Genomic DNA, 26,939 nt, shown 5'->3' with positions numbered 1-26,939 from the left:
AGTTCAAGAGATATGTGAAGAAACTGGGCAGGCTGTGCTGGAATCCTGCCAAGATAGCAAGGGGCTTGTGGGGAGTGACTGAGGGAACTGGGTTCATTTCATCTGGTGAAGAAGCAGCTGAGGGCCAAACCAATGATTAATTACAATTACTTAATGGAGAATTGCAAAGACTGTGGAGCTAAGCTCTTCTCAGGCAGATATAACATGGGGCAATGGCTACAAACTGTAACTTGACAGATTCACATTTGGTATTAAGAAAATATTTTGTGCTAGTAGGGTAATGCAGGACCAGATGGACACCCAGTGTGGTGATGGAGTCTCTGTCCTTAGCATTTGTCCAGGCTGGAGCTGGTGATAATCTCATTCACAGGGGCAGCTTGGAGCAGAGTCCTCCATAGTTCCCTTCTGCTGTGTTGTGATGACAGGGAGACCACTGCATTATCATGTTATGGCAGTGGAAGCCTCTCTTGCTTTCAACAGTAGTTTTTCTGCTGTGTGTTGAAACTGCAGAAGTTTGACTTTTTTTTTTTTTTTTCTCTCCCTACCATTCAGATATTCCATTGTTAAAGGAAGCATGAGGTCTGCTGTGTTTGTCTAGCCTTCTCCATCTTGGATTTCTTCCTCTTCCCCTGCCCCTGCCTTTGGGACAGAAGCACTCCGTGCGGTCTTCCCTGTCCTTGCGAGCTGTACCCTGGATACCTCCAAGAAGAGATGCCCTCAGCTGAAGATCCAAAGGATGTCGCCAGGTTGCCTCCTGGATGCACCAGTGGAGTTGGTGCAGCGCTGGCTTCCCCATTCCATCAGCATCAGGGGCTCAAGGAACAAGTACATTTGAGCTTTCCTCTCCTCTTCCCCAGCCAGATGTTTGACAGCAGTCTCTGAAGAGCTGCTCTTTTCTTGTGCCTTTCTCTTTCTCACACTGGCTTGTTGCAGCTTATCAGCCTTTCTAGCCCTTCTGCTGCCCAGAGAGCAGGGGCTAAACCCGCTTGCTCGCTGGGTGCAGACACAGTTTAAATATACGTATATATGTTATATAGGCTCTTCTTCCAGCATCCTCTTTGTGATAGGGGAGGAGAAAATGCCTCACTGGGACTGAAGTGAGGCTTGGGAGGGATCCCAGTTAAGGGGCAGGTTGTCATGTCTAGAAGCGCCTCAAATGAGATGGGCTGTGTGTCAACTTAGCCGTGCAATAACAGTTCACTGAGAATTGCTAGAGTGCTGAAGGCTAAGAAGTCCAACATGTAGGAATACCCTCTGTCCCCATCTCTGCAGAAGTCCATTTCTGAAAATTACTTTTGTCTTCTCCTTCCTTCTCTACAGGTGTAGCACACTGGGAGTGGTTCAGGTCTTTGAAAATGTTAAGAGAAAAAAGATGCCTGTAGGTAGCAAATATCTAGTGCCATCGGTGCAATCCCAAATTCCCTTTGCAGCCACAGTAGGTACTTTGGTACTTGAGGTGGTAGTTGCCATCTCAGAGGCTAGTGTGTCTTCCTAGCTTCATACAGCAAGGGTCTGCTGTTTTATCCTGTAGGGCTCCAGTGGGCCCAGGGAAGGGCTCCTTCCTTGTGGCTATGGGTAAGCAGCATTTGTAAAGTCTCTCCTAAATATAGTGGCAGCCGGTTGGTGTGAGGGACGGTTGACTACATTAACAGTAAGGCTAGAGGACACCATAGCTTATTCCTGAGCCTAAATTTTAAGGATTGTTTTCAAGTTCTGGTAGTAGGGAAAAGAAAATTCAAAAATATGTATACCTCTGCCACCCCTACCCCACCCCCCTGGTTATCTGCAGCAGGTCGGAATATCCTGGTTGCTGTTAACAAGACTGTTTCTGCATGAAGCCACATTTGTCTGGGGTATGTGGTCCAATCACAAAAGCATTGTGGTGGTTGTAAGGTTCTTCACTGGGGAGGTCTGAACACTGTACCATGAGATTGGTTTCAGCAAGAAGAGTTGGCTTCTTTGATGCATGTACCTTGTCATAATTGTCTTGAAGTAACCAGGGAAGTGTTTGCCCTGTGAGAAGCTCCTAAATTTTTGAGTTGAAGGAGCAAAATGTCATGGCCTTACACATCGTGTGGTAATATACAGGTAAATAGGGATGCTGTCTTTGCTGATTTGATTTTGGTTTACAATCTTTACCATCCTCATTGTTGTTGCTACAAGAACAAACCATTACAGCACTTGACAAAAGTGACAGAACACCTTTACCTATAAAGTCACTGTGCTTAGCTCCAGTTCCTGGAAATGGGGATTGGCCATAGTATCCAGCTAGGTATCTGCTGTTCTTCTTCCCAAATAGCTTTTATATCCCAGGACACATGGGACAGTGTGTGCTTGTGGATGGAAGAATCCTTTTTCCCTATCCTTGTTGCAGAGGGATGTTAATTTAAAAATACAGTGTTTTAAACGTTTTCCCCTATTGCTCATGTTACCTTGCATTAACACAAGGATTTGATAAATCCCATTTGGGTGGTTTAGGTATTTTTTGTTCAGTTTGGATGGTGAAAATCCCATGTCATTTTACAGTGGGCTGTGGTGTCTCAGCTTCAAGCACTGTAGAGGTCAAATGTTGTTTACACATCTGCTATTGGAATTTTAGAAAATAAGCATGGGAATGATTGTATTTAGTTTTTTTACTCCTATGTTGAAAATGGTCTAAGCTTCAGCAAATTCTCATTCATTGGTTTATCAGGGCAGATGGAGGGATTGAGCAAGAATAGTGGTAAGGAAGTGTGGAGGAAAGACTGTGACTTCTTTCCTGCTGCCTATCCAGCTCAGTGCAGGAGTTTCTCTTTATGCATTTAAGGTCCTGTCTGCTCAAACTGACCCTCAGCAATTCAAGGTATAGAAGTTGGAAATGTGCTACCTTCCTGCAAGAGGCAGTGCTTTAACCCAGTGTTAGCACTAGGTTGGTGGGAGAAGGTGGAAGCTGATCCCAAGGCCTGGCCTTGATCTGGACGAGCACTTGCACTGTCAGCAGGAAACACATATTGTGTGGCCCTGCCTCCTCTCTGCTGTTGTAAAGGAAGCAGCTCCCAGCTTGGGAGAGAAAATTCAGTTTGGGTGGGGAAGAAAAGGAAGCAAGCTGCACAAGGAGGGAGTGCTTCAATTTTGTTTCATTTATAAAAATTGTTGGAAATGGCTTTTCTAAGGAGCGGGGGAAATGCGAAGGCGGAGGGAAATATGCAAGTGTAGCTCTTGTGATCAGGCATAAACAGACAGCTTCTGTTGGCTTGCTGAGGGTAAACTAGCAGCTCCCAGGCCAGTCTCTGCTGTGCTGCCTGCTAACACCATCTCATGATTCCAGCTTCTGCAGAAGAGCTCTGTCCCCTGCAGCAACACTTGTGGGAACAGGCCCCATGGACCTGTGCAAGCCAGAACATGGAAAACAGTTTGGGGGCATAACCTTGCTGTTGTCCACATCCTCAGCTTCATATAAAATGAGGTAAAACAGCTGGGGAGGAATCCGAGATGTCTGACAGTTTTTTCAAGGCCATAGGAGAGCAAGGCCTCACTTTACTGATTATCAAGTGATCATTACTTATTCATGTTTGTTTAATTCTGCAGAAGCTGAAGGATTGGGAAGTGTTTTGGGCAGAGATGTAGGAAAACCCACATTGCACAGTCCTGTCTTTACTTTTGGGAGCAAGGGCTGAAGCTTAAAGATCCCTCAGATGTGAACTCTGCTCTGTCTCAGGAGTGTTCATTATCTCTGAGCAAAGAATGTGTTCTCTTCGTATTTTGCCAAAGGTAGATGCGGCCTAGATCTCAGTGTGGTGGATGGGGAGCACAGGGGCTCAGCCTTGCAAGATGTGACACAGTAAATTTTTTTCTTTTTTTTCTTGATGGGGCCACAGTCTCTGCACCCTTTCTTCCCCCACCCACATCTAACAAAACATTTCAAAGGGAGGCATTTTTACTTACTTAACACTCCCAACATAATCATCTCATGCTCTGTCATACATGCTGGATCCTGTGATATTCAAGAACATTGAAACGATTTGACTTTATTTGGTAAAATAAAAATAGCACTTATTTTTAAGGTTTCTGTTGGTTTTGGAGTCTGATAGGTTGGGGAAAAAAGGGCATTTCAGAAATTCAGGATATTACGTGCAATAGAAAAATGTTCTTGCTCCCTTTCAGTTGCATAGTTTTTGGAAAAATAAATGCAACCTACTGCAGTGCTTACAGCCCAAGTGTTGCAGAACTGGACCAGCCTGAGAGAGCCAGAAAGTGAAGCTGGCAGAGATCCATGGGGAAGTGGGACAGTCTCCTGTCAGGATCTGCATCATGAAGCTCACCTGAAAGGATGAGACAGCTAGAATTGTCAGAACCTCCTGTCACCTTGAAGGGTGTCAGCAGCACTGGTTGAGAGAGTGGGGCGTTTGTTGTTTTAAATAGCTTGCATCTCCCCACTGTTAACTGCAGAAGAGGTAAAAATGAAGTCAGGAGGAGAGATGTGCTGCAGCATGCGAGCCTGTGGAGTTGCTGCCGAGTTAAAACTTCAGGAGTTTGAGAGGGAGAAGAGCTTAATGCATTTTTATCCTTAACCACCAGGGAAGTTGCTGTGTAGCAGAATCGTTACTCAGCAAGCAGGCTGCTTTTCACCCCTTGGACATCTCCCTGGTGGTTTCTCCTTGGCCTTTCAGCTCCGGCGTGGTGAATAGTTTAATGCATCTGCAGCCTTTATTTGGCCTTTCAGTGTGTGGAGAACTCAGGTGTGTTAGGAAGAACTGTTCCACATGTTTTGGGAGGAAACATCCTAAGGTGCTCCCAGAGGTGGGTGACTGGGGTCAATACTGAGGAGTGGGGCTAAGAGAGCAACAGGCTCGGCCATTGGAAATAATCTGGTATGGTTAGGTCATTTGCAGCACAGAAAAAGGAATGTAAGGAGTCTAAGGAAGAGCTGTACTGAAAACAGAGGTATGCTGCAGGCTAATGAGCTAATGCAATCACAACCAGGTTTTAAGGAAGCTTGTGCTTTGTTAGATGATTTAGCATACACCAGCACGCTTGCTGTATAAGGAAAATTAATGTTCAACTGTTTGGACACACTGAGATGTCCTTGCTGACCTTTTTAGAACGTATTTGCAAACGTGGTTTTACTGTTCTGATAGCAGTTTTAAAAAAAACCTGCCTTATTACTCTATCCAGATAACTATTTAAATAAATTTCACTTTGGTTTTTTGTATATAAAGGCAATAAATCCCATTCATTTTGCACATCCTGCCTCACCCCATCCTCACCCTTCAGCCCTTACCAGGGAACGGCAGATTGAATTTGCTCTTTGTGAAAACCTTTGTTTGCAGAAGGACTTCACTAGAAAACATTTATTCTCTATGATATGCTATGAAAGTGCAAAGAGGTTTCCTAGAGCAGGCTTCATTTTTAAGATGTATTTTTATACAGGAAATAAGCCTTTTTCCAGTCCTACCACACCAGGACAGAGCATGCCACTTCCCACACTTCAGGGACCTGTGATCAGCACTGCTTCCAAACTCGACCCTCTGCAGATGATGTTCAGATCTGTGTACCCACCAGAACGTGTTCTACTGATGCTCTGCATATGCTTTCCATAAGCTGTGCTTTTGCTTCTGTCCTTGACTGAGCAAGAACAGAGGCAATTGAGTTGTGCTGGAAAATGTTTTAGTTCAGATTCTCAAATTTGCTTTCTTCCAAAAGAAAACAAAGTGAAGTTGTCTGTGAAGCAGATGTCCTGTGACGCGGTGGGTAGACTGCTGGTAGTTGCTGATGCAAGTGCAAGGGGAGCTTGATTGCCTTTGTGCATTAATCCTTTCTTCTCTCCTGTACGTGTTTTCTTTTTATCTGAATTGCACCACTATGGAATTATTTGCAGAATGGTACTCCATATATATGTGGGACTTCAAACCATAATTGATGCTGTGCAGGATGTCACTCAATTGATTTTATTTTGCTTTATTTTATATGTATTTTCTGGTATCCTGTACATTGCAGTGGGTGTGAAGATAGTATTTTAATATTTGTACAAAGTTTAATTTAATTGTTCTATGTATATAACTGCATTTCTAAATTAAAAAAAATTCTTTTGAAGTGAAGCTATAATTTCTTGTGGGTTTTTTTTTTAGCTGTTTAAGCCTTGTGGACTGGAAATCTAGCAGACCATTAATTATATTATATTACATTATATAAATATATTATATTAATTATATATTACAGCAGTGCAATGCCTTCCATGGGAAGATCAGGATGAAGGTAAAGCTAGGGATGCTCAAAGGGCTTGGGGAAGGGAGGTACAGAGTGGGCACAGTCTTAAAAGGATCATCTGTTTCCAAATTCAGAAGCAAAGGCTGCCCTGGGTGTGCTTGCATGGAACTGTATGAGGAATGAAGCCAGGCTGGTTCAAGGGCTGTTCTGGGAGGGCTGTGGTCACTCGAGTGCCACCTGGACCTGTTGTCTTGTCATTGGTGGGGCCCTTGGGAACAGTAAGACAAGGGAGACTGGCCAAGTTGTTAATGATGGGAAAGGGCAGGGGTTGAAAGGTTTAAAGAGATCATGTATGGTATCAATGGATTTCAGAGAGGAAGAAGGGGTAAATATAAATATTGGAGGCTATATAAGGAGAACAGTATGTATAGGAAGAGAATGCTATTTTTTGAGAGAAGATAGCTCTCACTGGGGAAATAATAATCCCAAGTGAGCAGGACAGTATAGGAGACATTAGAGAGACCTTACAAATACAGGGGTCTAGACAGTGCATGTCTGAATGCAGAGCTGAGGCTGGGTGCAGGCTGTGCTGCACTGGGAGGATGGCAGAAGCAGAAACTGCAGAGGAACAGACACCCATTGTTCTATTAGTGCGATATACAGTCCATTGCTATTGTTACTGTCACTAATGTTTGCTTTGCTTCAAAGACCTAAGGTAATATTGCTCTTTTAGGCAAGTGTACTAATCAATGTTCCTTTCTTTTAATTAATCTATTGGTAGTGTTAATAGGGGAGGGAAGGTGAGAGGATGTTCTATAGGCTGACTTGTTCAAAGTGAAGTCCTTAATGATGTTATGAGATTTTTGTATACTCACACACATGATTTTTATCCTCTGTGGAGGAACAGCCAGGTTAAGAGAATGGAAGGGGTGACACCTTCCCCCCATTTCCATTTGTTCCTAAAATTATACCTACACAGCAAGCTGATTTTACTGTAATTATACTGCTGCAAAGCTGGAGCTCTGTGGCCTGTGCATGCACATGGGAGTCATTGGCCTTCAGGAATTGTTTTTAAACTCTTAGTTTTTCACTGAGCTGTGGTGTCCTGCCACACCAATTCTGGCAGCCAGGAATGTGCCCTTCTTGACATGTTGGAAGTGATTTGTCACCTCTGGCAATGAGAAATTACTGTGTAAGGCAAGCCCTGAGGGAAGGCAGCCTGAGGTGGGTGGTGGTGGTCTGGGCAATCTTTCCTAACAGTTGGCCCTTCACCTGAAGGGCAAAAAGGCCAGGTCATGCAGGAACATCTCCACTTCAAGAAAAGACCCCGCCACTAAGCTGGTTTGAGAAACTTTGCAGGGAAGGGCTGCAAAGAAGGATGAGCTGCTGCCTTCACCAGGTGTCCTGCCAGCCGAGCGACTACACTGCTCGGCTCCCAGACAGGATGTTCTGAACGGGTGGATTTCCCAGGAACACAAAGCAGTGAACACACCAGCCCCAGTACAACCACATGCTTTAACCCTTTAACAGGACCGAGTTCATCGGTCCTTGCTGTGTGATGCAGCGCCACCATCGGAAAGCTTTGTGGAAGGGTTGCCTTATCAAATCATCCATTGATATATTGTGGATTAGGCCCTGCCGAGACCTTCCCCTACATTAACAGCTCCCCCAGCTGCTGACCTGTTTTTAAGGGTGTCATGAAATACAAATTCACCCTCCCAAAAGCAGAAGAATGCCAGCAGGCTACATGCCAACAAAGCCCTGTGCTTTGCAAAGCAAATGTTTGCGCACTTCTCCTCACCTGCCAGGGCCATGCAGAGGCCCTTTACAGTGCTGTCACAGGAGAGGAGAGCACGATTTGGCCAGCACACACTTCCAGCCCCCATCCCTCATCAGCTGTGGTACTGGGCAAAACTGTAATGGTGTCTCAGCACCAAGAGGGGTGCAGGGGAAGGGATGGGCAAGCACACAAAATGGATTCCTGACTGAATTCCCAGTTCTCTCTCTTCTCTTTTACAGGAGGATGATGTTTACCAGCAAACTCCTCACCTTAACCTTCAGTGAAACACAGACTGAGCTGAGCAGCCCTGAGTGTACCTCAGCATTAGGTGATTGTTCTTTGACAGCTCTTTGTCATCTGGCCCACACCATCCCCATAGTGGATCTGTGGGACACAGCTCAGGCTTTTCATGTCACATCCATGAGAAAAGACAGACTTTGGGTCAAGAAGGAACAGACTGGTGCCAACATGCTGGCATTCAAGGCACGAACACCCTTGTCTCCTTTTCTGCTTCTCCAGACATGATGTTCAGATCTCCTGGCCACTCTTTTCAGGGTTGGTGTTTGAGACCACGCTGTGTTTAGCAGCACTGCCTGGCATGCAGGATTTATCTTCCAGGCCCCTGAGGCTGGGGGACCCACTTCATAGGGCAGACAGGCTCTCCCTGTCCCCATATGTGTCAAACCACAGCACCCAGCAGCTCAGGAGCAATCAGGCACCACTGGGTGCAGGGCTGATGCTCTCAAGGAAGGAGGAGGGAGCTACTGTGGCCTGGAGCATCCTATGGATACAGGAGAGCACAAAGGAGGCCTTGGCAGTCCTATTCACTGGGTTCAGTGGCAGTTGGGGGTGGGAGAAGGATGGGTGGGAGAGCTGGCAGTGATGGTGCATGACCTTCCTTACAGGTCAATGGCAGCTGGGGGATGCTGTTAGCTGGACCGGGCAGAGCTGCTGGCTGCAGCTGGCACACAGCTGGATATGTTTCTGCATTGGCTGTGCCCATCAGGCAGATCCTCCCTTAAGAGGGCTAATATGCTACCCATATTTAGAAAGTACATAATGTTCATGTTGAAAAGGCCTCATGTTGAAAAAGCCAGGAGCCAGATTTGAGAGTAGCAGAGTTTTCTAGGGAGCCAAAAGGGGAAGCCTAGTACCCAAGGAGTGATGATGCTGGGTTTCCCATCTCATGCTCCTGTCCCTGGGTGTTGCAGGGCACTGTAGGGCTACCTGTGAGAGAACTCCAGTCTTGCACAACTTTCCTCCATCTCCCTGAGCTGCCTGTGCAGGATGGCAGAAATATCCCTGTAACAGCTGTTTCCAGGAGACTTATCACAGAATCACAGAACTTGCTGAGTTGGAAGGGACACACAAGGATCATTGAGTCCAACTCCTGGCCCTGCACAGGACCATCCCCAAGAGTCACACCATGTGCCTGAGGGTATCATCTAAACACTTCTTGAACTCTGTCAGGCTTAGTGCTGTAACCACTTCCCTGGGGAGCCTGTTCCAGTGCCCAACCACCCCCTGGGTGAAGAACCTTTTTCTAATATCCAACCTAAATCTCCCCTGACACAACTTCAGGCCATTCCCTCAGGTCCTGTCACTGGTCACCACAGAGAAGAGATCAGTGCCTGCCCCTCCTCTTCCCCTCACAAGGAAGTTGTAGACTGCAATGGGGTCTCCCCTCAGTCTCCTCTTCTCCAGGCTGAACAGACCAAGTGACTTCAGCCACTCCTCATACAGCTTCCCCTCAAGGCCCTTCACCATCTTTGTTGCCCTCCTTTGGACTCTCTCTAGCAGTTTAATATCTTTCTTACATTGTGGTGCCCAAAACTGCACACAGTATTCAAGGTGAGGCCGCCCCAGTGCAGAGCAGAGCAGGACAATCCCCTTCCTCGACCGGCTGGCGATGCTTTGCCTGATGCCCCCCAGGACAGGGTTGGCCCTCCTGGCTGCCAGGGCACTGCTGACTCATATTCAACTTGCCATCGACCAGGACCCCCAGGTCCCTTTCTGCAGCACTGCTTTCCAGCATCTCATTCCCCAGTCTGGCAGTAAGTACATCCAGGGTTGCCCCATCCCAGGTGCAATATCCAGCACTTTCCCTCATTGAACTTCATATAGTTGGTGATTGCTCAGTTCTCTAATTTGTTGAGGTCTCTCTGCAGGGCCTTCCTGCCTTCAAGGGAGTCAACAGGTCCTCGGAGTTTTGTGTCAGCTCCAAACTTGCTTAGTATCCACTCCAGTCCTGCGTCCAAGTCATTCAGGAAGATGTTGAAGAGCACAGGGCCTAGGATGGAGCCCTGTGGAACCCCACTAGTGACAGGTCACCAGTCTGATGTTACCCCATTCACTATTATGATCCTGGGTTCAGCTCTGCAGGCAGAGTTGTTACCATTCTACAGTCTCTGTGTCCCCCATAAATGTAACCTGGCTCCAAATAATTGCTTCCTCCAGGAAGCTTTAAAATGGTTGATTTGTTACTGAAACTATTCAGTATTTCTCTTACACTTCTCTAGTGCTTTTTTTCAACAGCCTTACAAGTAACTGGGAATTTTATCTTTGTGGCATCTTGGTGGGAAGCCCCATGCTATCCCTGTTGATGGAGGGAAAAAAACCAGAGAACTGAAGTAACCTTCTCTAGGTCGCACCAGAGGCTGTGTTGCATGTGGGGAAACAAATGCTCTTTATAACACCTTCCACTTGTCTTCTTCCAGACCTCTGCTTTAGCTGTGAGCTCCTCTTTGTTTTGCACATGGAGATCCAGCTGTCACCCCAAGGGACAGCCCCTTTATTCCAGGGCAGGCTGTGTCTGAAGCAAATGACTGCAATGGTGATTCAGGGATATTGATTCTCCTCATTATGGAAGCCTAATGCCAAGGGTAACACCTGCTACATAATCACTCTCATCTTATTCTGCCCTGTGGCTAATGGGTTTGCGATAAACCAGTCAGGGCCGTGCCCTAGGGTATCAAATAGAGGCCCTGCTGTTCCCAGCATAAGAAAGGTCAGTGGGGACTCTGGGAGAATACAGGGAGACTCACTTTCTTCTTTGCTGTCTTTTGGCAGCAAAATTAGGAATTTCAGAACAAGGTGATAAAAATGCAATTTAATGGAGTGTAGGAGGGCTCTGGATACAGGGGCACATGGTGCTGGGATGCCTCTGAGGCACTGGAATAAGGTTTTCTTGCTTACTAGTGCCAGTAGGGAATGAAATGTGTTGCTGTTTTGGTTGGTTTATCATTTGTTGGGCTGGTCCTGGTCCCTGCGAGTTGAGAAGTAAGGATTAATGCCTTGTAGTTTCCCCCTGCAATTGGCAAGGACAATTATGAGAGATCTAAAGAGATTAAACATTTCTTTCTTTGCTTTTCCCCCTGTTCTGCATTTGTATGAACTCATCTTCATTTTACACCAGTGATTACTTTTTGATGTTTTTGAGGATGCCAATCACCATTGCATTTTGACCCTTCCTACAGGAGCACAGACCCACTCAGCATCATCTTACTGCTAACCCCAAGCCAAGGGGATAAGGAAGGGATGTAAATGGGGAAGGGAAAGCAGTGTTTCCAGTCTCCCTCCAGCAGTGTCGGGGTGAAATGCTGCAACCCAAACATGATCTTTTGGGGCATAGGGTGCTTTGCCACCCAGTCTAACGACTGAGGTAAATAAATTCTTCAGACATGATGCCCTTCTGGGCAATTTATGCAGTGTCCTTTGAAATTCTGAAAAATACAAAATTTTTTGGTTTTAAAGTCCAAAATATTTTTTTTTAATTATTGGGTTCCATGACTGAGAAAAAGAAATTATTTAAAACTTTTATGTGTCTCCTTTTTAATCTGGTGAGGGAGCAGGGGGATATTACTGCTTGAGGGGGATTCCCTCCCTCTGCTGCTTCTCAAAGAAAGCTTGCCTTGTTTTAGATGTTTTTCTTCTGCCTGTCTCCATAGCAAATATTAGGGATATGGGGTCTGGTATTCATTATAAATTCCCAACAGAGTAAGATCAATGAAACTTTAAATAAAGCAGCTGTGAGCCAGTATGTTACTTAGCTGTTGAAGTTAAAAACATGCTTAACAAAAATGGAGCATAATCATTTGATGAGGGTCCTTATTCCCTCTTTCAGAAGCCTGCCTGATGTTGTCTTGTGGCTGATGCTTCATAGTCACCCAAGGCAGATCTTGCCTGAATTTTTGTTTGTGTACCTACCTATCTACTAGAGCATGGAGCCTAGATCATGAAGCACTCAGCTATTACATAGCCATGGCTACTTTTACCTTTGAAACCAGGGGTGTCTGACAGTTTAAGCACAAAGCCACTTTTTTTCCCCTTGAATGTGAAAAGAATTTGGTAAAACAAAAAACCCTTAAAAATAGGGAGTGACTTTTTTTTAAATTCATTTTCTTTATTTTCTTTTTTTCTTCTTCTATTTTTCAAGCTTTGGAAAAAAAAAAAAAACCCACCCAAAATAGAGCCAAATGAAGCCCCAGTGCAGCCGTCTGGAACACTTTAAGTTTCCCTGTACACAGTTTGGTCACTGCATGTTACACTCTAAGTGCAGAGCTTGGCGGTGTTTTCCCCAAGTCACTATTCTTCCCTGCCATGAAGCTGCCTGGAGAGCCAGTCTTTATGTCCGTATTTCCATCTCAGTCGGACAGCTGAGCTAGGGTCACGGAGAGCACTTTTACCAGACAGGGGGTTCATTTTCCTCCTTCTCTCAGCAGTGCAGCCCAGAGCAGCAGAGGTGATGAGGCCAGCTTTGTAACATGAATTCAGCCCTGTTTGACAGAAAGTCCTCTGGGCTGTCAGGAGATACCCTCCTACCAACAGATGAGGAGGAGGAGTGGGAGGCACCCATGGGAGCAGCAACACATTTAAGCATTGTGATAGTTATAATTTTTATCAGCTGTTATTGTGGCTGAGTCTAAGACACAGGAAAAACAGAGGAAAAGTCACACGAGAGCACACAAGAGCAATGAAATGATCAGAGACTGGGAGGACTTCCAAGAAAAGATGAGAAATTATAAATACGTGTATCTCAGCTGTGCAGGGACAGCTAAGGAGGGTTGATACTACTATGCAAAGGGAACAGTCCCCAGGGAGGAAAAGAGAGTCTTTAGCCTACTTCAAGGGCTTGTAACTCAATGTGACAGGAGGTATTTTGAAACGTAAATATGGGTTAAATAGACAAAAACACTTGCTCCTTGTAATGTTATTTGTTAAACTGAAGTAATTTCCCACAAGGAGCAGCAAAAGCCCAGGTTCTTGGCTGGTCTGTATGCTGGGGAGGGGGTGTGTTTTCCTGTGCTTTATGAAAAGCAGGAGGCAGTGGTGAGGAGACAGGGCAAGTACTGAACAATGGACTGACCTGCCAGGCTCTTTGTCTTCCAGCTTTCTGCCTCTCGGAAATAATGGCCTGTGCCTGTTACTTATCCTATGTGCCATTCAACGCTTGAACACTAACAAAAGAAAACTCTTCTGCTTCTGTATGTGCTGGGAATTAGCAAACTGGGGATGTTGGAAGGTTATGTAGCAGTGTCAGACCCTTGGAAAAGCTGATGTGGCTTTATTTAATGCACTGTGCAGCTCAGGGGGCTGCATAAGAGATGCCTTGGATGTTTCAGAGCTGCAGAAGTGTGCCAAATAGAAAAGAGATTTGCACAATCATGTCTTTTGTTGCTGGCAGACACATGGTCAGGACGCTGTGGTGGCCAAACGCTTAATTCTAGAGCAATAGGTGCAATATGTGCGTCTGAACGCATATGTGGGGGGCCGGGGGCAGGGGAGAACAAATAGATAATGTGCCTATTCCCCAAAGCACTTAATCTTACTAAAACAATTTAAAATGTGATTTAAACAATAGACTTTCTAGCGATTGCATTCGTAAGCAAAGCCCAAAAAATGTCAGAACAAAGAATTTATCTTCACCAGAAGGGATGTCCTCAGCTCAGTGCCGAAAATAGTAGCACAGTCACTGATCTGACTGTAGCATTTGGGAAGGCAGCTGCACAGTCGCCATTTCCTTATGGGAAATTATGCCAGTTCCTGTGCCAAGAGAGCAGGCGTTTTCGACCAAGAGCTGTGGAAGGAGCAGAGTTAACACAAACAGAATGATTCACTGGCAGGACCAGACACCAGCACTGCTGGCCTTGTCCTCTGCAGTGTCTCAACAACCCTGCAACACCTGCACTTGTTTTCTAAGCTGAAGCAGGAAAGTTCTGCTCCTCTCTGGCTCGGTAGGGAGAAGCCACACTCTGGCAGGTCCAGCACATGGTGCTGGCAAGCCCAGGGCAGCGCAGGTGCTGCTGGTGAAACATCTAGGAAAAAAGCTGCCCCTTCTCTGGAGCAGGCAAGTCAGGCAGCAGCTCTGCCACTGCCTTGTGATGGTCCTTGTGCCTAAACTCTGAGCTGGAGGAACGCCCTGTCTCTGAGATTGAATGTTTAGTTAAGTTCTGGCACCAGGTTAGCAGGATGGTAGATAATTAACCTGGACTGGGAACCAGGCTGAGATACCAAGCCACTCCATGTGAACCTAGTGCCTGGCTAGAAACTTAACTATCCAATCTAACTAACCATATTAGTAAACTGCTTAAGGAGGCAAAGGTTTGATAATGCTGGTGAGCTCTGTGTGCTGCCTCTGCTTCCCTGGCCCCAGCTGGGTGACAACCAGCCCTCAGATGCCCACTGAGGTGACTGAGAAGGGGAGGCAGTGCTGGAGATATCTCTGACCTTGGGTTATTGCGTCTTCCCCTGAGCCTTTCAGCTGTTGCACCCCGGGGACTGTCCCACCTTGGCCTCTATATTTGCTGGTGTCAATCCCTCCTTAATGCCTGTAGATGTACTTTGTAGCACCAAACGCTCCCTTGCTGATGGAGTGCTTCTTGCAAAAGAGCCTATGTATGAGGATAATATAAGCCAAAATCTGCTGAATCTTCTCTTACACTTAAACAACCTTTCCAGCACTGGCGGCTGCAAGAGAAATATTCAGAGAATTGTCTTCTTGAGGGCTTGGCTGGCTACCGTTATGAGTTTGGGGAAGAGTGAACTCCAGCGTCCTCACTAATTATTCTAGCTTTATGTTGTTACACTTGTCACATAGATCATGGTATGGTTTAAAGCTCAAGGACCTGATGTTACATGGTGGCATAGTGCCCAGCAGGGAAAGAGCACTTCAGAGATAAGTTCTCGTGGATATAGTGAGATGTGGATCTAGTTAGTACCCCTCTGACAGCAAAGCCCTGTCAAGGGGAAAGAATGATAGTTCTAGTTTAAAAAACAGAATAGTTGCTATTACAGTAGCCCTGAAAGTTGAGTTGGTACAACAGGAGGAGACAGAGCAGAAAGTGTGAGAAGCTGAGAGCAGAAACCTCCTGAAACAAGTTTGTCGCTGAATTGACTGTAGCATCAAATCATATCTACAGAAAGACCATATATACCTGTATCTTTAGGCAATATGAAAATAAAGACCTCTTGTGGTGGGGGGAAACAGTTTTCCCCCTGAAGTTATAAAATGGTAAAACCCCAGGGGGTGGTGACCCTTGAAGTTTTGAGATTTTACCCAATGAGCGCTTTTGCAAAATATAAACATATCACAAGCAGAATGGAAGAGAAGGTGGTTGTAGTTGTTGTAGAGGAAGTAGCCATATTGTAGAGCCACGAGGAGTTGAGAGCAGGAGCCCCCCTGGGGGGGCTCTGGCCCCCCAGCCCCTGGCTGAGGGCTACAGGGACTTGGAACAGTGTTGGACTGGGCTAGGTGCTGTAACTAGAAAGCTGAAAGAAGTTTTCTCCACCGTGAGTGAGCAGCAGCAGAGACAGCAGTGAACAGAGGCTATGGCTGAAAGCCAACAGATAAGAACTGAACTGGAGAAGCAGCAGAAACAAACATGCAACTGAGTAAGGAAGACACAGAGTTGTCTGAGAGAGCCGAGAGAGAGCCAGCAGCAGAGAGAGAATTAGGCTCTACAGAGAGAGAGAGGAAGTTGGGGTAAGAACTGAAATAAAACCCCATACCCCTCTGAGACCTCCGAGAAAGGAGGAGGATGATGGACTCTTACTTGAAAGAGTCTTAAAGTGCTGCAGCACTTGCAGAAAGGAGCTGAAAAGCTCCGAGAAGGAATGCGGAGGGGGTGACCTTGGCCCCCCCGCTGCTTGAGACAGAGCACAGAGCTCTGCAAAGGGGACTTGAATCCCCTGAAGATACAGACTGTCACGAAGACCCCCGTGCTTCGTGGTATGACCGTGGTGACGTGACCGTTGTCTGGGTGAATGCAGCCCACGGAAGATAAGACCCTCGCTTGAAGACGAGTGACCGAGGGGCTTGGATACCCCCTCGTGTGTACTGGCAGAGATCCAGCTACAAATGCTGCATGAGAAGAAGAGAACCTGCTGCTTTAGAGACATTGCTGCTCTGACAGTGAAAAGGGATCTTTTCCTTCTTCCCTCCTGGACTTTTATTTGGAGGGGAAAAGAGATTTGATCCATTGTAAATACTTTTATGTCATGGTAGAGATAGCTAAGATTGTATAATGTATTGTAGTATTTATTTGTACAGTCATTGTAATATATTCCCTTTCCCCCATTCTGAGTCTCGTGTGGTGTCTAGAAAACCCATCTCACATTGGGTTGAGATGTGGGAGGGGGCTTGGACTAGGGAATTGGATTTTGGGGTTCTCAAACCATGACACCTCTGTATTGGTATGAGTACTTTCAAAGAGTTATAATGCTTATATACACATTTTCAAAGTAATTATAGTGGCATAAAAATTCCATGCAAGGTAGCTATAATTGCTGGATGGTAAAACAGTCATGAAATAACAGCTTGATTTTCAGCAATATCTGTCAGAAGGCTGGAGGAACCAGGATGTCATATACCTAGGTAAGATTTGTCCTTTCTACTTTGTGCTTTAACCTGTAATGTGACATATATTTTAAACAGGTTCCTGTTACAGCTTAGTGACAGTTTTCCTGGACTGTGCAAGTATATAGTATAATGTTTTAATGTTGTTTTTCCTTAGTGGAACAGTTGGCTAAAAATAAGGAATAAAACCGCCAGTGACGGGACATGTACTATCCTCCCCAGACTTGAAAAGCATGTGAAAAGTAGGTGAGATGAACATGACAAGACACGGCATTGGTAACACTCCAGTCTTCCACAAAGGTTTGACTTCTATTTCTTAAAAATAGCGCAAAGCAATATATACTGCTCTTCATGAACTGTGTGCCTTTGTGAGTGCTGTTCACTTCATAACTTGACCCTTAAATATCACACCCGCTGTTGCTACATCCCAAAATAGGTTTTACCTGTTTCTGCAATGTCAGTGTATTTACTGAGTTATTTTCAGATTGCAGTCTGCTTTAGCTCAAGCCTTTACAGACACTGACGCTTCCTAAATGGGCATTTCTAGTTAGTACTGGTGGATCAGACACAGTCTGCCCTTGTTGTTGAATTATTCCTTTAGTTTCTGAGACTCATTTCAAATTTTTCTTCTTGTCTTCAGAGTGTTTGAAACTCTTCCCAGGCTGATTCATCTGCATGTTTTAACACTGCATACTCTAATCTGGTTAACAAATTATTAATGCAGGTGTTGAAATGATCCTGTGCTAAGGAGAGATCCCTGATTCCCCAAAGGAATTGTCCCCAGCTTTGTCAAGGAGCTATTTTGAATGCAAACTCTGAAAAAGTTGTACTTTCAGCTTGGCATTTTCCTATTTGTTTAAAAAAATGGACTAAAATATGTATTATAGTCAGGTTTAACACTTCTCTCTTTTTCCCTCCTTGCCTGATAGTTTAGTTATTCCAGTAAGGAGTACTGTATTCATTTGAAACAGCTTGTTCTGGACTGCCTGCTTTGTTGGCATGAGCAGCTTACCAGTTTGCTGAATGAAAAGTGCATACAAACTGACGATTTAATCTTTTGTTCCACTGCCTTTCTGACCTTTGAAGTCTGCCAATCAAAAAATCACTGCACCACCAGGAAATTAGGCATTTGGTATGGTGCTAGAGATCTCTCAGAGATGGTTCATTAGTTACTTCATGGAGTTTAAGGATTAAAAGTGCTGTCTGCTTGAGAAAATGTGAACTTTCTTAATTCTGTTTTCCCCCTATTATGACCTATGTTCTTCACACTCTTTTTAAGGCGAATACTGTGTCTCAGTTAAGGAAAAGGTAAAGATGACATGACATGATCTGCTGAAAACAAAAACTGTTGCCGATGTTAGTCCCTGGGTCTGTGTAAACAAAGAAGATGGTTTGTCAAAACAGAGACACAATATGATTTAAGCTGCTTGGAAATGTAATGGCAGACTATGGCCGTGAGAGCGGTAGTTGTGTTTGGGGGTACATCTAACATTAGGTTAAATCAGAAAGGGGCTCAGGTGGCTTTCAGGAAAGGTCTGAAAGAGCCAGGCGAGGAAGGACACATGATTCTGCAGAAGATCTCCTGTTACCCTCTGAAGATTTATAAATATCTTTGACCCCATAAGGTGTTTTTGTAGCAGTCTACAGCTTGCTCTCACAGTGTCGTGAGATTTCCTCACGTGTTCAGATTCAGTGTCTAAAACTAAACACACTGAGCTGGTGTAAACTTGTTCTGATCATTCAATTATTAACCCAAGGAGGAAAAAAAATAATCTTCTCCACTTTGTACCTGTAATCTTCATGCTGGACCAGGTTCCAGCTTTCTGTCTGCAGCTGGCATAAGTTCTGCATAAAAGCTAACCTAAACTTTGTTGCACTTACTAGATAACATAAAAAATGTGATGGTGGGTAATGCCTTGTCATTATCAAATCTCTATTGGGATGTGATCTGATGTGATGATGCACATTCTGATGTCAATCTGCCTTAACTGCTTCACACAGTGGCAAACTGCACAGTCATAGACAGCGTCTGCTCCTTATCCTAGACGGGGTGATCAGTTCCTGCCTCTACTGCTTTTTCCTGAGCCACAGCCATTAGCACAGCCCTGAACAGACTCATGTGAACTCAAAGGTAAAGTCTGCAACTTCAGTGATGAGCTGCAGATCCCTCTGTACCTAAGGTACCTCCAGGAGTAACTAAATACTGCTGCTGAGGTACAATTAATAGGATGTTAGTTTTTCTGTTCAGCTAGGAAAGATGAGCGTGAGGAACTGTATCCAAGGGGTTCTGGTAGGATCCAGCTGAAACGAGGCTGGTTTGGCAGGAAGGATCTGTTTGGACTATGGAAGAGTAGACCTCAGTCATGCTCCCTAACTCTCCTGACTGCTCAGTAACACAGCACCAACCAGTGCAGCACATTTCATGCTGAATTACTCACTGGTGAAAAAAGGGTTCTACTGCTAAATATATTTCTGGGTGGTGGACAAGGACTCTCACCCTGACACCAACATATAAGAAATCTGTATTTTTAGATTTGAGTAATTTGAAAAGCTTAGCTTTCCTGAAAGGTGGAAAAATAGGAAAAAAAAAAAAACAGTGACAAACTTATTTCTGAATGTCTGTTATTTTATTATTTCTAGGTAAATTTCCATTTTCTTTTTTCAAATATTTTGAAGAAAAGCAATTGGTGATCAAAGATTAAATTCTCTATTTTTTTTTTGCTATCTCCTTGAGACTTTTGTAAAGCAGCTCTTGAGGCCTCATTGCTGCTACCTTTAAGAGAGCTGTACTTAATCTAGGAGTAATAGAAAAATGTTAGTTTAGTTAGTTATGGAAAAAAGGGATAGAGTAGGTGTATAGTAAAGGAGAAAGTAAAGAAAGGTAGAGGGAATTAAAATGGATAACCTTTGTGAAAGTAGTAACAAATACATTCACCAGTAGGAGAGGATGCAAGCTGCATTGCTGCTTCCATTCACAGACCTCCTGCAGAACTGGGCAAGTGCTGAATCTTTAGCTACGTGGCTTACCTAGCAACTTCACTGTGGTTCTGAGGGATGGTAGTTTTTTTGCAGAGCCTGCAGCAATGGCAGGTAGAGTCTCTGAATTGGTGCCTCTCTTGAACTCTCTCACTCCGCTGTTTTTTTCCTGTTTCCTCCTCCTCCCTGTTTTAAAGCTTTCTGTAGGTTGAGAGCATAGAAACTTCTTGTCTCTAGAGCATCCTCCAGCAAGTTATGCCAGAGATCTACTACCAGCTGGTGAAAACCACCTCCTTTTACATGTTTTGACTTGGACTTCATTAGTTTAATTTGATGACTTTTTTTAAGTAAGAGACAGCAAAGAGTTAATCCTTATCAGCTGTTTTCCACAAGCAGTACCAGACATTAATGGTGTCTGGCTGGGACTTTGTTTCATCTTTCAGTCTTCTGCTGCCTCCTGACCTTTTCACTTCCAAATAGCAACTGTATTTACCTAGTTACCTTGATCAATTAACTAGGAGGATTTTAGCCTGCTTGTGTGGCTCTCAAAAATCCAGAATTGCAGGGAAGGTAGGAGCGTGGATAGTGGGCTAGCCAGAGGCAATAATATTAACAAGTCCTAAGTGGTCTTCAAACACCACCTAGGAAATACTCTACACTCTTAACATAAATCTTGGAGAAACTAGGTAGGAATTAAATGTGCTTGCTCATGACCCTCATGTGAGAAGCCCATGGGAGTAAAAGAGTGTGACCTTTATATCAGCAACAGACTTAGGTAACACAGGAATGTTTTAAAGAGCGATTGTTGTCTCCTGGATCCCCTCCTGATTTTGCTTCTTTTCTCCCGGTGTTCAGACAATGACATGCAGAGAGGAAATTCCTGCTTTGCAGTAACAAGAACAAGGCCTCTTAGGCCGCAGTTTTGCACTGCTAAAATGAACAGCTCTTCCTTAAAACAGCACTCCCGCCCCTTCCCATTCTCTCTGTTCAGTGCTAACTTTATTTTCATCCCTCTACATGCTGGTTTTCTGGGAGTTAAACCTTCAGACATCTGTTTCCTGCCTTTTCCAGTACGAGTTTTTGCTGGTTTAGCTTTGTGCACAAGCTCAGTGTGCAGACTGGAGAGCACCAGTGTTGACAGGAACAGAACTGCATGTTCCCAGGGTGGCACCTGTTAAAACACTGTAACTGATTAGGAAATTAGTGTTATATGTTAGACAGCACATCTGAATGTATCTTCCTTGGCAGGCAAAGACTATGAATCACAGGGATAATCACAAGCATTGTCTTTCATTGTTCTGAGTCCTCTCTGTACTGCAGATTCTCTTCCGTGTGCATCACCGTGGCTTTTCTCATGGATGCAGCTGCTCTGCAGGATGGAAACACACATCTTTATAACACAAGAGAAACACAGGCAATGCTGACAGTTGCCCTTGCCAAACACAGTAGCCTTTCTCATCATTGCCTGCGTGCAGCAGAAATCACTTTCCCAGTTCGGGGACTCTGCATGCTGTTGCAGTTTCAGGAGTGAGTGTGGGGGCAGTCATGTAAAGCTATGATGTCAGTGGCATCACGTGCAGTATTGTTTCAGGGAAATCTGCGGTCCATGACTAAGCATGAAAAATTCATCCCATAGAGGTCACTAATAACAGACCCTGGGTGTCACAAAGATGGTCCACAAGGGGACGGGGGAGGGGGTAGGACTCAGGGGAGCATGGGATTCCAGGTAACAAATCAGGAAAATGCTATCAAAAGGATCATACTATCATAATCAAAATGCACCAAAAGGGGCAGCCTGATGCAGCTATAACTGCTGGTTCTTTATGTAAAGCCAGCTGACCCACAGACAAATCTGGCAAGGACAGTCACACAGCCAATATCAGATCACCGTCTGTATTGGAAACTACTGGGTGTATCTTCAACTTCCAGATGTCTTCAGCATTTCTAATAGCCCTTGGGATAATCCACTGTCTTTACTGCAACCACCTAGAAGCCAAGCTGTGATACAATTCTGTAAAGTTATGTAAAACAGAGATGAAGCTCAGCTATCTACCTTGTGATTACATACTTGGTTCCAAATGAGAATGCAAGCAGATCAGGAGCACCTCACATATTTTTCTCCTAATTCTTTGCTGATCACGGTCTGTTTCTGCAAGACCTTGCCTACTCTCGCACCCGCCTGGCACACAAGAGCAGCACAGCTTTTTACTGTTGAGTACTGTATGAGTAAAAGAGTCCTGGTGGTTGTCTTTAACCTAACAACTCAGCTTTATGACAGCCCCGTGCCAGACCTCACTGTACCCTCAGCATTGCTCACGCCCCCCCTACCCCCCAAAATGGCTCCCGCAGAGTGACGCAGGGCCGCGGCCCCGCCCTGCCCTGGATTCCCTGGGGGGCGTGGCCGCCGCCTGGGCCAATGGCCGCGCGGGGCAGCGGTGACGCGCGGGGCCGCCTCCATTTCCAGGCGCAGCGCTGGTGTTGCGCAGTAGTCGGAGCTGATCGCCACACGGTGAGGACGCACCGCCGAGCGCCCACTGCACCGCGCCACACCACACCACACCTCGCACTCGCCAGGCTTGGTCCCCACCGAGACCCGCAGCCCAGGTCTGTGACAGCCCCTTCGGCTTCCTTGCGGAGCGGGACGCCGGGGGAACTTAGCGGGTGGGGTGCGGCGCAGGGCGCTTCCGCTGCCTGCCCGGCCGGCTTATAGCGCCCGGCCGGCGTTCTCGCCGTGCCGTTTCGCTCGGTGCGCGCCGCGTCGCGGTCGATGCCGCAGCCGGGTGCGGCACGGCCGCCATTTTGTGGCGGAGCGATGGCGTTCTCTTTTCTTCCCCGACTCGGCGGGGGAGGGGCCGCGGGTGGAGCGCCCCGCTTCCATTGGCGCGGGCTGAGGCGGTGTCCACCCGGCGCTCTCCCATTGGCCCGCGACAGGGGCGGGGCCGGCGCGCGGCGCAGTGCGGCAGCGGCGGGCGGTGCTGAGTCACCCGCGGGGCCTGACGCGCAGTGTCCTCGCAGCAGCGCCGCGCACACACAGAACGCAGACAGCCATGAGCGGCTGCCGTGTCTTCATCGGGAGGCTGAACCCGGCCGCCAGGGAGAAAGATGTGGAGAGATTCTTCAAAGGATACGGCCGTATCCGCGACATCGACCTTAAGAGAGGGTTCGGGTTTGTGGTGAGTGTGCCCACCTTCTCCTCCCCCTTCCCTAGCCCTGCAGGGTCCCTCGCCCTCGGTGCTAATTCACGTTTGATGTGCACGACGCTACTTCAGAAAAAAAAAAAAGTTAACGTGCCCAAGGAGGTATGTCGTGTGACAAACAAGCATCTGTTCGATTATTGGAGATGCAATTTCATACTGACACTTGTTGTGGTGGTTTTGCAGGAATTTGAGGATCCGAGGGATGCAGACGATGCTGTCTATGAATTGGATGGAAAAGAGCTTTGCAGTGAGAGGTTAGGTGTCCTATTTCATGGTTATGCCATCTTGTCTGTCTAAAATAAGCAGTGAGTCAACTTTAGCTTGTGTTGCATAATCAGTACTGTTCAAACTATTTTGTGTTTGTTTGGTCCATATGTCTTCACCCCCCCCCAATTACTGTAACAGGATACATAAGAAGAAAAAATGTAAACACATGTGGTTTTCCGTGTTTTTCTTTTCCCAGGGTGACAATTGAGCATGCCCGAGCACGCTCGAGGGGTAGAGGCAGAGGGAGGTACTCTGACCGTTTCAGTAGCCGCCGGCCACGCAGTGACAGGAGGTACGTGTTGCTTTGAACTGAGGCAGTTTAAAAAAAGGAACACTGTGGGCTAATCCCATCCAAGAACTTGAACTGAAGTGAGCTGTTAAAAGGTGTTGTGTTTTTAGTCAGTCATTTGATGTGGCAGTAGGAGATGGAGGATTATGGAACTGCTCACATATGCTTGTCATCTTTATGCTCCCTCCCAAAAGTATTTACTGCCTGTCCTGCATTGCTCAGGGCATTATGTAGTTCCGCTTGTAGTGCTAATGATATGCCAGTACTGGCTCTTGGTACAGCCTTAGTTAATATTAAAGTGGTTAGATATTGTTTGCTGATAAAAGTCTGAATTGTTTATTTCCAAACAGAAATGCCCCACCTTTAAGAACAGAAAATCGCCTCATAGTGGAAAATTTGTCTTCCCGAGTCAGCTGGCAGGTTTGTTGAAACACGATTAACTATTTTGATTTAATTTAAAGGAAATGTTATATAATGTAGTTATTTTGTAAAATAATTAATTAAAATTAAATCTAACTTATTAAAATGTTTATGTAATTAATATGATTTTTAATGTAATTTAAATATTTTGAATGAAAACTAGTTAATTTAAATTTATAATAATAATAAATTTATATATTTGAGGATATATATTTACTTTTTTTCTTGTTTTCAAAATCCATTTTAACCACATATTAAACCCTTTATTTGCCAGCCTATCTGTGTCGTTGGCCTTATGACGAGGAGTGCCTGTGGGTTATCCTAATCGTTCTGTCTTGGTCACTCTTGGTCGGGCCTGGTTGACTTTCCAGTCAGCTCCTACAATGTCACTTGGCCACCTCTAGATCTGTGTTTGCCGGTCTAGACGTAATCGATGCACTCCTTAAAGTGCCACATTGCAGCGATCCCAGAGCGTTAACGAGATCTGATTCCTAAGTTGAGAGCTGTTCTTCCTGTAACGCTTCCGAATAACGAGGTCCTGGTCGAAAAGAGTTGAAAGATACGAAATTAGGTGGTCGTTGGAATCCTGATCGCAGTAAAGTGGTCCTTGGTGACATCAAGCATAGAGAATGTCTGGATCCATCCATAGTCTCCTGATAGGGAGGGCAGTGCGATTAATGGCTTCCATCGACTGGGTAGTGTTCGTCAAGTGGGTGGCGAAGAGCCAGTCGGGCATATGTCATGACGGTATCTCCGGTCGCTTAATGCAGTTTGCTGCTTGGCTAGCCTAGGGAATTGTTAATGAAGGTAAAGTAAACTATATTTTTAATGACATATGGGGCACAAAATAATTGGCGTTATGTAAATGTAATTCTATATTCGTGTAAGATTTGTAATGTAAATGGAGACTGAAATAATCCAAAAATATATGGGTAGTATTTCACACTCAATCCAGTATGTATACAAATGTACTTTTTTATTTCTTTCTCTCTCTCTCTTTCTCTCTCTTTGTTATTTAATCTGTAAAATCATTGTAGACTAATATTTGCCTTATTGTTAAGACACTTTATTAGCATTTTGCTTAAAGCAATATGCTTTTTTTCATTTATTTCGTGCCCTAATATAGATAATTCAGTATTGATAGAATACAAGTATGGCAGTTGCCATGTTTGTGATTTACCTAACATCTTCTCTTTCAGTAGCATAAGATTCTTTTGTTTGTTTTAAACTACTTTTGTATAGATAAGTATTAATTTCACTTCTGTGCATAACATAAGTGGTCTTGTGTTAGGATCTCAAAGACTTCATGAGACAAGCCGGGGAAGTAACCTTTGCAGATGCACATAGACCTAAGTTAAATGAAGGGTAAGCTTCTCAAATCACCTCTTGAAAGCTGTAGAGTAATAACTTATGTGTAATATTTGGGGAGGGAAGCTGGCTACTTTCAGTGTCAGCAGCTGTTCCTGGTTTAATTTCACTGCCCTTTAAAAATGCATTTAGTATTTAGGGAGTGGAATTTTCCATGCTTCAGTTATAACAAGGGATATTTACACTGAGCAGTGTGTTTTGCAGTTTGGTTTTGGTTTTTTTTTCATTTTTTTCCCTATTTTTTCACGATTGTAAATTGTGCTTGTGTTTATAAATACAACTTGTAATAGTAATCTTTGTGTTTGGGGATTTTTTTTCCTGTTTTCTGTAGGGTGGTTGAATTCGCCTCTTACAGTGATTTAAAGAATGCTATTGAAAAGCTTTCTGGTAAAGAAATTAATGGAAGGAAAATCAAACTAATCGAAGGCAGCAAAAGGCACAGGTATGGATTTCTGTTCTCTTGAATAATGCTTCAATATTCATGGAAAAAGCCTTGAAGTCAGTGACCAGGCAGCTGAACTCTGGAGCCCAGTGAATTGCCTGGTTATTGCCGTGGTCCGTGGGATTTTGTTGCTCACACTGTTGCTCTTCATTTCCACAGTAGGTCCAGAAGCAGGTCGCGGTCGCGCAGCAGAAGCTCATCCGGGTCTCGTAGCCGTTCTCGTTCCCGCAGCCGCAAGTCTTACAGCAGGTCACGGAGCAGGAGCCATAGCAAGTCTCGGTCAGTTAGTAGATCTCCAATGCCAGACAAGAGCCAGAAACGTCGTTCATCCAGCAGATCAAAATCTCCATCATCTGTGGATCGGCAGAGGTCTAGATCAAGGTCCAGATCTGTTGACAGTGGCAACTGAACTATAAGTAACTTGCCTTGGGGCCCTTTTTTAAACCATACTTGCTAAAACTTGTGGTAAGTATGTGACTTTCTGTGGGGAAGGGTTTGGATGGGGAGGGTGGGGAGGGATGGGAGAACTTTGTAGATGTGGACCATGGTGGGAAGGGTTATTGACTAATTGTATTAAATGTTTTTTGATAACCCTTTTCTTGCTCACATTTTTTTGTGAATGTCTGAAGTGTATAGTTTGTGTATATTGGCAGAGCTCTTTATAACTAAAGCAGAAAAATTTTTTTGTACTTAAAGTCATCTGAACACTTAATTCTCAGTATATTCGACTGTGAATAGCAACTCAAAAGCATTAGTTTAATATCAGACTAATAGCTTTAGGCATCCAAGAGCTCTATATGTGCTGTACATAAAGCTGTATTTCAGAAGGTATTTTTTTGTGCTTTTGAGACATTGTTTTAGTTATAGGTCAGCAGATAAGTGCTGGTTGGTACTGCTAATAAAACTTTATTTTAAAATATTTTCATTTAATATGACTTGCACTACACTAAGAAAGTGCCCATTTCACTGCCCTGTGGTAATAATATTCTATGAAGCACTCTAATTCTTGATACCTAAGAATGAAATAGCTCAAATAAAGTATAAAGAAACATTTCTGTGTCTAGTTTGTTCTTAGTGTTAATAAAGTGTTTGTAGCTGCATTAAAATGTTTCTTAAAGATGGGTCTGTGGCAAAGTGATGACTGTTTTGGGCGTGGGGGA

General features: G+C 44.8%; 2 protein-coding genes across 8 annotated transcripts in view; both read left to right on the top strand.

Moving 5' to 3' along the window:
- SUSD6 (sushi domain containing 6) overlaps positions 1-6,077 on the top strand; it is a 102,120-nt gene extending 96,043 nt beyond the window's left edge. For all 5 annotated transcript variants that reach the window (XM_064658312.1, XM_064658314.1, XM_064658311.1 and 2 more), the window contains one exon: positions 553-6,077. In XM_064658312.1, coding sequence (XP_064514382.1) covers positions 553-578 — 26 coding nt within the window. In that variant the 3' untranslated portion in view covers positions 579-6,077. The remainder of the gene's footprint in view (positions 1-552) is intronic.
- A 16,196-nt stretch (positions 6,078-22,273) lies between these two features.
- SRSF5 (serine and arginine rich splicing factor 5) lies at positions 22,274-26,830 on the top strand. Of its 3 annotated transcripts, none has more exons than XM_064658317.1 (8): positions 22,274-22,400; positions 22,815-22,969; positions 23,177-23,247; positions 23,457-23,552; positions 23,900-23,969; positions 25,261-25,334; positions 25,669-25,779; positions 25,939-26,830. In XM_064658317.1, exons 2-8 carry the CDS (start codon positions 22,844-22,846, stop codon positions 26,186-26,188), a joined length of 798 nt encoding a protein of 265 aa, XP_064514387.1. In that variant the 5' UTR covers positions 22,274-22,400; positions 22,815-22,843; the 3' UTR covers positions 26,189-26,830. The 3 variants fall into 3 exon arrangements, with proteins under 3 accessions (XP_064514387.1, XP_064514388.1, XP_064514386.1); XM_064658316.1 differs by having other exon boundaries at positions 22,283-22,400; positions 22,812-22,969; XM_064658318.1 differs by lacking the exons at positions 25,261-25,334; positions 25,669-25,779; positions 25,939-26,830 and adding an exon at positions 24,244-24,923 and having other exon boundaries at positions 22,278-22,400; positions 22,812-22,969.
- Positions 26,831-26,939: the final 109 nt, after the last annotated feature.

Source organism: Pseudopipra pipra, chromosome 6 (genome assembly GCF_036250125.1).
Source record: "Pseudopipra pipra isolate bDixPip1 chromosome 6, bDixPip1.hap1, whole genome shotgun sequence".
Taxonomy (NCBI): domain Eukaryota; kingdom Metazoa; phylum Chordata; class Aves; order Passeriformes; family Pipridae; genus Pseudopipra; species Pseudopipra pipra.
Note: the sequence above shows the minus strand (reverse complement) of the source record. Positions and strands in the feature narration are given on the sequence as shown.